A 13552-nucleotide genomic window follows, 5' to 3' on the forward strand; every position below is an offset into this window, starting at 1 on the left:
TTTCCGTCTGAAAGGGATCCAGCAGTCTTCGAGGTCAAGCTTCGCATCTTCCGAACAACCCGCCGTAATTGTATGGCGAGCAGCAATGACCTGAGCCAGCTTAAGGAGATCCAAGCGTCTTCTAGGGTGCGGCCCCTGATTCTGTCCGATATGACATAGATATTATGGCGGTCATGACTTTCGACAACTCGTTGAATACTCGGTACTGGGATTCCCAATTGTTTTGCTCGCCTTATTGCTATAAGGGGACCACTCTCCTCGCCGCGAGAGTACCGTTTAGCGACCAGATTGTGTGAGAGGAAGAACAGGCTAGATGACCCTGGGGATATTTTGGATCCATGAATATGGTGGACAAGGGTCTCCTCATCATACTGATACAGCAAATGTTCTTCGAACTTGGCACACATTGTAGCTGGGCCATGTACCCTGCCTACTCGCTGGCCTATCGACACAAATATGAGAAGGTCATATAGCATTGTGTGCCCTCTTGGAAGAGGATTGCAACGAATCGGGTGCCTAAAGGAGCCCTGTTGACCGTAACGGATACCTTATCACGTGGCTTCAGCTGCGATGGCGCAGTGAGCAAAAGGTAATTAGATAGGTTCTTCGATTTTATTCATTAATAATAATAGAATAATAATCTGGAGAGTAATATAAAGGCTATGGGCAGAAATGCTAAACAACAAGCACTATGCGAGGTGCAGTCCAATCTTGCAAGGAAAAGATAACTCCAGAGCCACAGAACATATACCAAAACAGTATCAAGAGGAAAAGAAATAGAAAAAAGGGTCATAAAGTCGTTCCAATGAAGGCGGGAAGGATTGGTGGTCGTTAATCATATCCCATCTGATGTTTGTTTTGATGGGCTCGTCCAAAATACCACATCGAAATGTTGTCCATGTAGGTCAAGCATAGCCCTGAAATGGCTAGCACAGGAAGGAGGGCACAATATGTAGTTGCAAAATATACTTGGGGTTAGGAGAGAACGCCGTTGTGTAGCGTTCCGAGGAGATAATGTGCCTGAACAACAAGGAAAAAGTAAGGGGGGAGGGAAATAGGAGAAAATTAAAGATAGGACGTCAAAGCCAATCACCGCTTGACTTTCTCTGATCGGAACTTGCAACACCAACGTTCAAGTCTAGGCGTGGGGGAGCTTCGCTCACAATCCCTGGCCTCTTTTTCGGGCTCTGGTTACCAGCTGTCTTGATGGGGCTGCTTGGAGGTGCATCCCTTGGAGGGCCTTCACGGACAAACTGATAGTCCCAGCCATCTTCTGCTGCCGCAGCAACCCAAACCTTCAAGCCAGCATGAAGAGCGGGATAGAACTGCTCCTTGCATGTGCGGAGGCTTCTGCCCATGACCTTTTCGAAGCCCGATGCTTTGAGGTCAGTTCTGAGCTTGTTGCGCTCCTCAGTCGTTGGCATAGATGCAATGATCCCATTCATAAGATCTAGATGGATCGCAAGGTAGCTTGTTGCTTCCCATTCGACACCTCCGATATACGGGGCTGCAGGGACAGGGGGGTGTGGTGGAGGGAAGTGGCGTTCCGAGTAGGGCTGAGATGGGTCAACGGAGCCATCCTCTGATGTAGTGACCGGAACAACGTTGTAGTGATGTAGGAACATCCAAAAAACTTCTTTAGTAACGTTGGTCACTTCTTTGCACCAGACTCGATATGGTCGAGGCTGATAGATATCTGCAATGAACGACAGTGGTTGAGCTGTCTCTGGTGGTGCCGGATCGCGCATATAAGAAAGTATAGTATGGGCGCGAGACATGCGTTCTCCAGGACTAGCATTTGATAAGAGAGTGAATAGCAAACTGATGATTATCGCACGAGTGCTGAATTCGCTAGGACCTTTCTTTTCATCATCGAAAAGCATGTTTAGTAATGTAGGGAAAAGGTGGCTCTCTATGGAGCGAATATGGTTGAGAGCAGTAGTAGTTGTGCACAGTGCCTTGAGACAGAGTAGAACTTCGTGCATGAGGGTATCCTCATGCTCCTCCCTATGATACAATATTAGTGTTCGCTGCATGAGTAATAGTCATCCGTGTAAAACTCACCTCCATTCTACTTTGATGATTCTGTAGAGCAGTTGAATGAGCTCATCCATGCCTCCACAGGACATGAATTCAGTGACCCAGGCCACAGTTTCATTTCGTAACAAAATACGAAGTTTGTGTAGTTTGGAAATTTCGACTATTTCTGGCTTTTGAACTTCCTTAAGATAGTGGACAAAATCCGACGGTTCGTCTGCATCCTTTGGAGTGCGGATATACTGAAGAGAGCTCAGAACAGAAGCAGATATGCCTCGGGAAGAGGAACTGGATGGTCTAGAAAAGTCGACAGACTTCGGCCGCTTGGAAGGTGTGGTTTCACCTTTACCCTTTTTCGAGTTAGATGAATCATTCTTAGTGAAAGTACGGCTCCGGGCCCGAGTCTTGGTCGCGGATTTGCGAGATCCATTCTCAGAGCCCTTGTCGGCCTCTTTATCGCTGCTGAAAAACCCAAACTTCTTTTGGCTGGTGCCAGACGGGGTAGTTGGCGTCATTTCATGCTTGTTCACGAAGTCTGCTTTGATATTAGTGTCCAAAGCCCTCATTTTATCACGCATGTTGAGAGGGATGTTTCGGGATTCCTAGAATACCAATGAGTAATTTGTTCGTGTGGGAAGGATCCAAAACCAAATAAACTAACCAGAAGCTGTTCAAATGCATTTTCAATGGCAGTATCTTTTGGGTCATTTTGCTTAGAACTAGCCGCTTGTTGGTCCTTTGCATTGAAGGCTGCAATTGCGGCCATAACCCGGGAGCTTCGACGGCCATTTGAGACTCTTCGTTTTGCTGGAGCCTCATTCGATTTAGTTGAAGCTTGAGAGTTGCTGCTGGAGCTGGTCTTCCGCTCGGGAAGATTAGAGTTGTGTGGGCCTAAGGGACTTGGCTTGCGGCCCGTTGCCAGCATTTCCCTAACGCCAGCAGAAGTTGAAGGAATAGAATCAGATTTACGCCTTGCCTTGTCCGCACGGGTAAGACTTGGTTTGTGGTGGTCGTGGAAGTTTCTTTGCTTTGACGGAGAATATCCCTGGGGAGTGTAGAGTGACATTTCCTCAGCCACTGTCCGCCTGTTCTCTGGAACGTACCGAGATCCAGAGCCATTATCCGGGGGCAAGTGTGCAGTATAAACGCTGGGAGCAGTAGAAGCAGAATCATCGAAGATATCGGTAGGAGAGAAATTTTCCTTATCTCTGGATCCGGAGTCGTTATCCTTTTGGCGAGGCTGGTGCTTCCGGAAGAGAGAAGACAGGCTAGTAGACGACTTTGTCCTCTTTGGCTTATTCCGTCTAGGAGCTGGTTCATGCTTTACCGGCTCCTTCTGGGCCTGGTCCTTGTCCTTAGAGTTTTTATCCTTTAAGAGAGACTTGAGAGACAAAGTACTCTTAGACCTCTTATGGAGAGCCTTTCCGGGGGGATTTGAGTTATCCTGCAGCGGAGCACGGGAGTTTGAGGCATTCCTATTTGCCTCACGATCCGGGTAAGGCTGCTGGTGGTGCTGTTGTGGACGATAGTGGGGGTGGTCTGCTGGGAGGAGACAACTGGCAGCCAAAGGGTTATTATGGTGAACAGGGCCACCTCGAACGGCTGCTTCAAAGGCAGATTTGCTTCTTTTGTGTCCACCAGACGGGAGAATTGATCTAAGAGCCGACACCTTGGAGGATTGAGGGCGTGAATCGCTAAAAATCGACGGGGTCATGGTGGTTGCTAAGGGATTGTCTATTGTTGTGGTTAGCATCTAGATAAATCACAGTAGGACGGACGTCAACAATAAACCAACCACACTCTAACGAAAACAGTCTCTCAATCGAATCGACAAAGAAAAGAAAAAGCAGATAAAAAACCAGGACAAGATCTCGACTTGGCTTTCTCTCTCTCTCTCGCTCTTCGTGGTTGTTCGAGGGGAGAGAGCTCCAAGGCTGGGTGACTGGCGATGTTTATGTCGTCCCGGTGAGGAGGTAAACAACTGGCGATGTAGGATCGAAGGTGGAGGAGAGGCGTATAAATACAGATCCAGAAAAGAAAAGAGGAGAGCAGAAAGAAAAATGCACGCTTGAAGGTCATCCGCAAATCATCATGGACCGCTTCACTTCGGTTCTGCGTCGCGGCGTCGTCGAAGGTGGTTGTCACAGCAACGGCGCTGCGGGTGTTGTTTGGTGCGGGAGTATCAAAAGACCGGGATCATGTAAGCGCTGGAGATTTCCTGCAAGACCGTTATATATTTGAAATACCGATAGCAAGGGAGATATATACACGGGTCTCCCTCCATTACTATGTCAGATATTTATTTTTGTTTACAGGGAATCGGTCTCCAGTCTCTAGTCTTTGTTTACTTTTCGATGGGCTGTCGGTATGACGGTGTGTAACAGCGAATGGCCGGTTCGTGGCAGACACGCCGAACCAGAGGGAGATGACAGGATAGACAGAGCATAAAGACAGGGCGTGGCAGGAAGACATTAGCTGGTAAGCATTAACTAGTTATGTACGGAAGCGATGCCCCTCTAGATGTTACATTTTGGCCGTAAAAAGGAGGGTTCAAGCTATGGACACAAAGCGCTACAAAAGAAACGAAAAGAAACGAAAAAGAAGAAAGAGAACAACCTTGTCCAACGCCATAACTATATTGTTAAATTGAAGAGACAAGCTGCAGGGGGGGGGGGAGAAGCAACGGTATGCAGGATGTGTTGGTCTGAACGTCTTGTCGGAGGTAAGGCTCGCATCTTGTCATAGCGGCCTCGCAGATCAGCCACCTGCAACCTCCTTCATCTTATTCTGCTCGGGCGGCTCATCAATGAACTGCGGAGGAGCAACTTCATCCTGCATAAAGGACGGTACGCTCTCCTCTCCTCCCATGGCCTGCTCGAACATGGCTTCTTCTCCCAGAGCCTCCAGTTCGGCGTCGAGGTCAGCCTCGTCCACGTCCTCGGGCACGTCATATGCACGACTGATGCTGTCCTGGATCTTATTGCCCATATCCATCAGGTCCTGCATCTCGTCCTGCATACGCTCGATCTGGTTGATGTCCACCTTGCCGTACTGCTGCTTGAGCGACTTTGTTGTAGTCTTCATAGCATCCACAGTGGTCATGACGTTGCGTAGATTGTCCTGCATCATGCCCGCCTGCTCCATGTTCCAGGACTGCTGCGAGAGCTGGTCTCGCTGGCCCTCGTAGCGTTTCCGTTGCTGGAGGACCTTGAGTGCCTTTTGACGGATGGCCATCTTGCCGGGCCCGTCGCGCATCTTGGACATCTTGCTCTGGTAGGCCGTCAGCTCCGCGTTCAGCGCAGCCAGCTTGACGTCTATACTTGATATCCGGGCATCGACCTGCTGCTAGTCAGCTTCCACCGTGCTTCAACTTGGGCATCCCACTCCAGGCAGCAGCAACATACACTTGATATCGCGCCCTCCAGCGTCGGCTTTGGAGCTGTATTCTTCGTGCCAAACAGGCGATTCATCTTATTAGTCTCTCTCTCCCTATTAAGCACTCTTAGTCTCTTCTCCCGGTCTCTTCTGCTTCGTCCTGCCGTCCTCTAGGTTGCTGTCTTCTTGCCTGCCGCTCTCTTGTTGACGTCTTTTTTTAGAGGCGAATCTGATAACCCCACGTGACCCGTCCTTCTCTCTTGTGGGGCGCAAAAACTTCGCGATCGAAAACTTCGAAACGTCGAAAGAAAGCAAAAGGCGATGAAGCCGCCCGCAGTTTAACACACTTCTGCTCCTCGTCTCTGCCTCGTCTCCGGCTTAGAGAGCGTCTTGTTGCCCCGGATTGCCAGCGTGACGTGTCTTGCCCCGGTGTTCCTTTTGCGCATTTCGCCCGCAGACGCAGCTAGCGCCGGAATCGTGCGATCTATTTCCCCGACAACGAGCAGTTCACATCTCGATAGAACCAGCGAACCAAGCACCACCACACCAACCGGAACGCGAGAACCGGAAGCTTGAAGATCTTGCGCCTTGGACGAGAAACAGAGCCCCCAGTGGGAACCAAAAGGAAGCAGGAAGCCCAGGTCAGGTTCGGCTGTCTGTTGTCTGGTGTTGTTTGAGTATAAGGGCCCCTTTCTGCTTGCCAGGTACGTCATTTTAGTTACGGTACCCGTTTCAGTCATCAGCCTCTTTCTCTCGCTGGCCTCCCGTCTCGAAGAACACACTCACACAACCCCGTCTTAACGCACCAGACTGGACCGAGCACGGCGTTCTGTTGCTAACAATCCTGCTCTAGGCTACGCCTCAAGTTGACTACGTTGTTGTCTTCCCTTCCCTGCCCCTCCATCCTCAATCAATGCGAACCTCCGGAGCATCTTGGACCGTCTTTCAAAACCTCCGGCCGCCTCCCGTCAGTTATCAATTCTAGAATATTGTGACGCCGATTTTCACCACCCTGCATAGACTCTTTGCTATATTACGATCCCGGTTCTGGATTGCCTCTCTCTCTTTTTTTTACTTTCCTTCTTTCTGTTAACCGAGCCAACACTACAAACAAACAAGGGCCAACTTCATTCTCCACGACATCCAATATTGCTTTTCGATGCATAACGATTTCCCTATCTTCTACCGGCATTACAAACTTTCATCATGTTCTGGAAATATGGCGGTTACGCGAATGTGTCACCCATCAACTCGCTGCTTGACAAGGCCGATGTCAAGGTGGAAGAGATCCTTGATGAGTCCGACTTAATGCAGGAGATAAAACAGCATAATACGCGATTGATAGAGTACTTGCGTGACGACCATGTTCTGAGGAGACTGTTCGATCTTATCATCTCTCCCACTCTTATCATCCATCATGATGACGACCGCGAACACGATGATTATGACAATAATGAAGGTGGACATGACGAGACGACCGATGACAAGAAAGAACCAGAATCTCCCGAATCAACCGACGAAGGCCAGATCCAGCTCTCAGAGTTTCCAAGGATATCGCCAAAAACAAGCCGTGAACCCAAAGACCTGGACGAGGCTGAGAAGAATAGGCTGAATTATGCTTATATCGCCTCCGAGGTGTTGTCGTCGCCTTCCTGGTCTGTCATTGAGGCCATGGTGGAAAATGAGGATGCCCTACGAAGCTTTTGGCAGTATATGTACAGAACTGGGGAGTTGGACTCTGTGCAAACAAGCTACTTTGTAAAGGTCAACGAGGTGTTGTTGGATCAGAAGACGGACGCCATGATTGCGTTTATTATGCGTCTGGATAACATCATACCAATGTTGCTGCAGCACGTCGACAATCCCTTAGTTATGGACCTCGTCTTAAAAATCATCACTCTGGACAAGATCGAAGAACAGAACGTAACAGAGGTATGCACATACACCCCGCTATCTTGTTATCTACTGCTTAATTCTAATTTGAGACAGTGGCTCCAATCCCAGGACCTCATCCCCACTTTCCTATCGTACATCTCAAATGATCACCCGCCCGAGACTCAAACGGCTGCTGGTGATTTGCTGAAGGCCATTGTCACCATCTCCGCTAATGCCGCGCAGAACGAACAGCCCTGTATTGGACCCAATAGCTTAACTCGACAGCTAGTATCAGAGCCCTGCATAAAGACGCTAATATCTGCCATGGTTCAAGGCGGAAACCCCCTTACAGTTGGAGTCGGCATCATTATTGATATCATCCGCAAAAACAATCCTGATTATGATCCTGAGATGACTGAGAACCGCAATTCTACCCCAACGACCCATGACCCTATATACCTTGGTACCATGCTAAAGGAATTTGCAAGTCATGTTCCTCAATTCATGGAATTAATGAACCAGAGAAGCAGATCTGATGATTCTAAGCTTGACACTGCCTGGGGAGAAACTATTGAGCCCCTTGGCTTTGATAGATTCAAGACTTGCGAACTTATGGCTGAACTACTCCATTGTAGCAATATGTGTCTACATAATGAATCTGGTAGTCATGGAGATATGCTGGCACGAGACTTGGAAAGGGAGCGACTACGAGCTTCAGGATTTCCACAGCATACGGAGGACGGGTTTGTATACGCGGACAGTACCAACGGGATCTCAGACTCGAGAATGGACGCTACATCTCATGAGGAATTCAGAAGAGGAGAGCAAGCTAATACTGGTGAAGATGAGCCCTTCGAAGAGATCACATCTTCTGGTGTTCTAGTTGATAGAGTCAAGGACTCTGAAAGCCCTGCTGAATGCGATACCAAACCTACCGCCGACAACACGCTTTCAAGCGCTCCAAAGTTAGGACAGGGAGACGACTTTGTAGATGAACCATTGACACCCCCGAAGTTAAATACTTCCAAAAACGATTCTTCAGCGACTGAGGACGAATCTACTGCGAAAGAGTCCGTTTCTTCTGCGATACAGTCCGATTTGACCGAAAAAGTAGATGAAATACACCTCGATAAAAAGGAAGAGGATGCAAAGGAACCAGAAGCGGATTCCAAGCCATCAGACGCTCCCGTATCTGCACCGACTGCTGAGCAGCCGACTACGTCAGAAACAATACCAACCTCCTCTGCCTTAACAACCCCAGAAACCACCCCGACACTCTCAGAGGAAGAACATCCACAGCCATCTCACGCAGAGGAGCCCACATTCGAAGAATCCAAGTATGAATCTGATCCATTTATTCAAAGAGAGCCTGACGGGAAACCTGTTGTCGGCGATTATATGAAGATCATGTTCCACGAGCACAAAGTTGTGCCAACAGTATTGGTAAGTGCCCATGCCACGCTACTAATCTCTGGGTTTCTTAATTGACAGCTACAAATAGTCTTATTTCTTCCGTTTCCCCTGGAACAACTTCCTTCACAATGTGGTTTACGATATCGTGCAACAGCTTCTTAACGGTTCAATGGAGCAAGGATTCAACAGAGCACTAGTCATTGATTTGTTCGAAAGTGCCGAAATAACTACACAAATCATTGAGGCTCAACGACGCAGTGAAGAATCCGAAGCTAAGCATAAGATGCGTCTCGGTAACATGGGCCATCTTACTCTAATTGCTGAAGAGGTAGTGAAGTTTAGTGAACGTCACCCGCGGGAAGTACTTTCACCGCAGGTTATGGACAAATTAACGCATCCCGATTGGATTGACTACGTCGAACATGCCCTCTCGGATACTAGAGAACGCGAGAACGCTATCCTAGGTGGTGTGAAGCCCGATATCACCATGAGCCACCGTCAGGCTGTCCTAAACGCGATTAGCGCCCCCACCGGCATTCAAGGGACATCTTCTGCTTTAGCCGACGCAGGTCTCAATGGAGGTTTCTCTAGTGGCTTTTCCTTGAGTAATCTCACTTTCGATAACCAGTCTTCTGCATCCGGCGGCGCCTTTGGTTTCAATAGCAACCTTGGAACAGGGACCGGAACCGGAACAGGTGTATCTTTATTCAGCGGCTTTGGAAGCTCAAGTGATGACGATGACGAAGACATGGAGGACCGAACGGATAACCGTGACTCTCAGTCAATTGGATCAGGCCTTGTAAGTCCAAAATATGGTGATGACGATTCGTTCGAAGATATTGATATGAGTGACGAATAGTAGAGGCCTCGCTTATTGCGTAGTGCCCTCTATATACGTGAAACGCTCCCCACAATTATTCACTTCCCTTTTCTGATATATATATACCAATATATCACGAGGCTATTTAGAGATATTATGTTATGTCTTCTGGGGGTTTCTATGACTTGACTTGGGTTCTAGTTTCCTGCCAGTCTTTTCCTTTTTTGTGGATAGTTGTGTCCGATCTCTATGGCCTCAGATATACTACATTGGATAATGTCTCCCTGCATGTCCCACCTTCATGTTATACACTTTTTTTTATTTTTTCAGCATTGTTTTTCTCATCTATACATACATCAGCCTGTTCTTTGCCCCCATGAGCTAACAAGAGCCTACTAAACACAGGCAAGCATATTTGACAATTCAGAAACCCAGCCTATTCCAATTCTCCCGCCTCCCCCCGCACCATTGAGTACCGGGCCGTCACGAGCTCGACGTCAACTGGCGGCTCGACTTGCTCTCCAGAAGCAACAAGCTCTCGACGCCGCTGCTGCTAATAACGAGGGCTCGGAGGAGGATGGTAAGAATCCGCCCTTAAATTTTGGTAATAATCGAAGATTTTCCACCGCTGACCATGTTTTAAATACAGTATTCACAAAAGGAGAGAGCGAGGACAGCTCTGGGAACGCCATGCATGACGCAGACACTACCGGAGACTTAGACCACCAATCCTCATCTTTCTCTGGTTTCCAGGACGTGAGCGGGTATTCGGACAGCTCATCTGATGAGGACGGTAGCCTCCCTATGGAAAGCGTAGAAAGGAAATTCCGGCTACCAGTGGATGCGTTTGACGATGATGACGAAATGGGTGATATGGTTGGGCCTTCGACTTCTTACTCGGACGAAGATGATGAGACAATAATACAGGAAGCGTTAGGGTACTCAACTTTCTTAGATTCAGATCACCACGGACTCGATGGCTCAGTGTACCCAGAGGAGAGAGAACTTACCCCGGACTCAGCAAGAGGCCAAGATAACAGTGACGGGGAAGATGACGGACTCGTTGAGATATTGGTACCTGGGAAGAGATCAGTGACAAAATAAGCTTCAGCTCACCTTGCTATCCGTCATTTACCTTCATTTTGAACGCTTTGGCGAATATCATCTTGCGAGGCGTCTTATATCATCTGAACTCATATATGGATTTCCAGTCATACACCCCAATCATTTCTTGGGGTATATTCCTCAAAAACGTCTGTGATAATTCGTCACCCCCTTCTCTGTACAATATTTATACCCCTGAAAATACTCTTTTTGAGTATTCTTTTTGCTATTCCTGCTGTGCATACTAAACCCGCATCGTTGTTGCGTTTTGTTCGTTCAATGCTCTTCTTTGCTTTGCTACCCATCTAGTTGTCTTATTCCGCCCAATAACCTAAAATAAGTGGTGATTCTACGGAGCATATGCGTGCATCAGATCATTAGGAGATCGAGGTACTGGTTACCTTGAGCTGACGTTGTGCCTGTGTTTGAATATAATGTTGAAAGGTACCTGCATTTTTTAGTTGAAAAGTGGTCTTAATCTAAGAAGCGTCACAAGGCTTGTATATCTAGTTCAGACCTAGTTGGCTAACTAGCTAGCAGGGAGCTGTGGAACGTAGAAATAACTATCAGTGGCCATGTGAACAGGTCCATCGGAAGGTTCCCTTGAGATCATCTCTAACGGATTTCTTAGGACTGTAAGCCCTTCCTCCTGCACCACATATACTGCCCACCTCAGTACATCTGCAGATAGCCATTCATCAGACGCCCCAAGTAAAAGATTATAAGATTGCCGGGATTTTTCCTCCTTTATTGCCTCAAAAATCGTAGCTATCTCCTTTTCCACTTCTTCATCCATATTTTCGAAGAGGGTTTGTTTATCGTCCAAGGGATACCAGTCAATAAGCTGAACAACATATGCATCAAGACGCTTAGAAAAGACATCTGTTAGAGTTTTGTGAAACGGCTCAGGAGAATTTGAGACATTAACAGCCGCCTTGCTTGCCCTAAGGCAAATAAGGAGGAATAATATGTATGTCACAGTATTTGAGCTTAGAAGTCGGTCTGAAGGGTCAACAAGGCTGTCAACGGCGCTGGATATACCGTTAATAAATTCTTGGACAAGCGTCTTCGCATCTGATGACTCCAAGAGTTCTAATATCTCAATCCCTAGGAATAGTTCACCTGGCTGGCAGACTATGGACTTAGACCCCTTGATAACATGACCAAGTCGCTCAAGAACCGTAGGTGATGGGATATAAGAAAGGTATTTTTCAAGTAGTGTGTCCAATTCCTTAGAGTCTGATGTCCTAGCTCGCGCAATCGCCCATTCACACACAACCAGACCAGTCATATAAATTAGCCACTCGGTTTCTCGGTATGTCTGGGCGAGTTTCTGTTTATGATTTGATGGCTGTTTCTGAAGGTAACCTCCACGTCCAACCCTGACAATCCGAAACGCAAGCTCGATTGAGCCTTGACATAATGCATTGAGAACAACACGAGATCCTGAATCGTAAAAATTTGCGTAGGTACGTTCTTCAGTTACCTCGATATTCTGAGACTCCCGAGTATTTAGGCGGGTCAAGCCGAGAGCATCAAGCAAATCCCGAGAAAATATGCGTTCTTCTACTGTGGATGATTCGCTGGAGAAGGGATAGAATATGTTAAATAGGAAGCATTTGTTGTCGAGGGATTTTCCGTGAGGCTCGTGAAATTCTTGGTATCGAAACTGACGAGCATTTGCCAGGGGGGTTCCTGGAGGAGCATTCACATTTAAATCCCGGAAATCACACGGATTATCGACGATACAGAATCCATACGTCGTCATTACTGTTGTATGTTAGCTAGACTTGATATTCCAGGGGAATGACACGTACATTGCTGGTTATTAAGTGGTCCGTAATTATTATGAACTTCCTCTCCACTAGAAGTAGGCTCTATAACTTTCAGTCCTATCTCGGTGGCTTCTGCTCGCCATTCAATCTTTGCCAGTGGCTTGTGGTTTGAAGAATCAACTAAAGGAAGCATGATTTGAAACTCCTCGTCCTGTTTGAGAGTTGGGTGGTTGGAGAAATACGCATCCAGAACTCTTGATGTGAATGCACGAGAAGCTATTAGGGTATATGCCCAACAAAAGATATCCCTGAGGCACATCGATGATTAGTACACGATGTTTTTAGTTATAGGCGGACGGTATTCTCTTACCATCTGTATGATTCGACAGCCAAAAAGCCTTCATCTCGTAAGATGGATATTGCTGAATCATACTCCTCTTGTACTGCGTTTCTGTATGCCTGGTGGGTTTGGTACAAGTTGGTACCTTGTAGCCATTCAAGATCATTATCTTGGTAGAAGAGAGCAGATGTAAATTCGCTAGCCCTTGGAAGTGTTGCCAGGTATGGCCACCAATGGGAGTCCCTTCCCTTCAGCTGTTCATGCACCATGAAAAATGCCAGAATGATGGACTTCCTGACTCTCTGAGACAATATATCAGAACAGCGGAAGTCGTGAGATGGAAGGTTGGGATCCAAATTCTTCACATTGATTATCGACATAGTTGCAGAAATTGGACATCTTGCCACAACTGTTGAAGCAGTCAGAGCTTCGTTGCTTCGGACACGAAGGCACGATCCTTGCTTATCGTCTCTATGGATTTCAACAGCTGGATTTAGCCCTCCCCCGAGAGTTGTAATCCAATTGACCAATTCTTGGTCGGCTTGCAACTTTTCAGATAACGAAGCAGGAGGGCTGTCAAACTTGAATCTAACTGATGGTCAGTTTACGATACATCTCCTTCAGAAATGCCTAGGTAATACCTGTTGTTTTCCATAATGCATGCAATGGACGCAAAATGCTCCACTATTGTTCCGTAAAGATTGTTAGTAACAATTGTTTTCCTCGGTCGTCCATGAGTTCTATCAAAAGTATGCAAGCGTGAGAATTTATTTAAATCGTTACTTCGCTTAATTTAGGCGGTTCGGTATCTCG

General features: G+C 47.3%; 5 protein-coding genes across 5 annotated transcripts; 2 read left to right on the top strand and 3 right to left on the bottom strand.

The window, feature by feature from the left end:
* Positions 1-1079: 1079 nt before the first annotated feature.
* On the bottom strand, positions 1080-3751 carry TRV_05067 (uncharacterized protein; the record flags this gene model as incomplete). Its single annotated transcript, XM_003020795.1, has 3 exons — positions 1080-2007; positions 2065-2639; positions 2699-3751. 3 exons carry the CDS (start codon positions 3749-3751, stop codon positions 1080-1082), a joined length of 2556 nt encoding a protein of 851 aa, XP_003020841.1.
* Positions 3752-4794: 1043 nt separating this feature from the next.
* On the bottom strand, positions 4795-5507 carry TRV_05068 (uncharacterized protein; the record flags this gene model as incomplete). Its single annotated transcript, XM_003020796.1, has 2 exons — positions 4795-5382; positions 5442-5507. The coding sequence occupies 2 exons, from the start codon at positions 5505-5507 to the stop codon at positions 4795-4797; spliced, it is 654 nt and encodes a 217-aa protein (XP_003020842.1).
* A 1111-nt stretch (positions 5508-6618) lies between these two features.
* TRV_05069 (Sit4-associated protein (Sap185), putative) lies at positions 6619-9559 on the top strand (the record flags this gene model as incomplete). The annotated part of the gene is made up of 2 exons (XM_003020797.1): positions 6619-8730; positions 8789-9559. The coding sequence occupies 2 exons, from the start codon at positions 6619-6621 to the stop codon at positions 9557-9559; spliced, it is 2883 nt and encodes a 960-aa protein (XP_003020843.1).
* Positions 9560-9796: 237 nt separating this feature from the next.
* TRV_05070 (uncharacterized protein) lies at positions 9797-10624 on the top strand (the record flags this gene model as incomplete). The annotated part of the gene is made up of 2 exons (XM_003020798.1): positions 9797-9823; positions 9926-10624. The coding sequence occupies 2 exons, from the start codon at positions 9797-9799 to the stop codon at positions 10622-10624; spliced, it is 726 nt and encodes a 241-aa protein (XP_003020844.1).
* Positions 10625-11153: 529 nt separating this feature from the next.
* On the bottom strand, positions 11154-13401 carry TRV_05071 (SET domain protein; the record flags this gene model as incomplete). The annotated part of the gene is made up of 4 exons (XM_003020799.1): positions 11154-12394; positions 12442-12707; positions 12770-13320; positions 13381-13401. 4 exons carry the CDS (start codon positions 13399-13401, stop codon positions 11154-11156), a joined length of 2079 nt encoding a protein of 692 aa, XP_003020845.1.
* Between the last annotated feature and the right edge of the window lie 151 nt (positions 13402-13552).

The sequence above is a fragment of the Trichophyton verrucosum genome, assembly GCF_000151505.1.
Source record: "Trichophyton verrucosum HKI 0517 chromosome Unknown contig00383_1.f1.exp, whole genome shotgun sequence".
NCBI classification, from domain to species: Eukaryota; Fungi; Ascomycota; class Eurotiomycetes; order Onygenales; family Arthrodermataceae; genus Trichophyton; species Trichophyton verrucosum.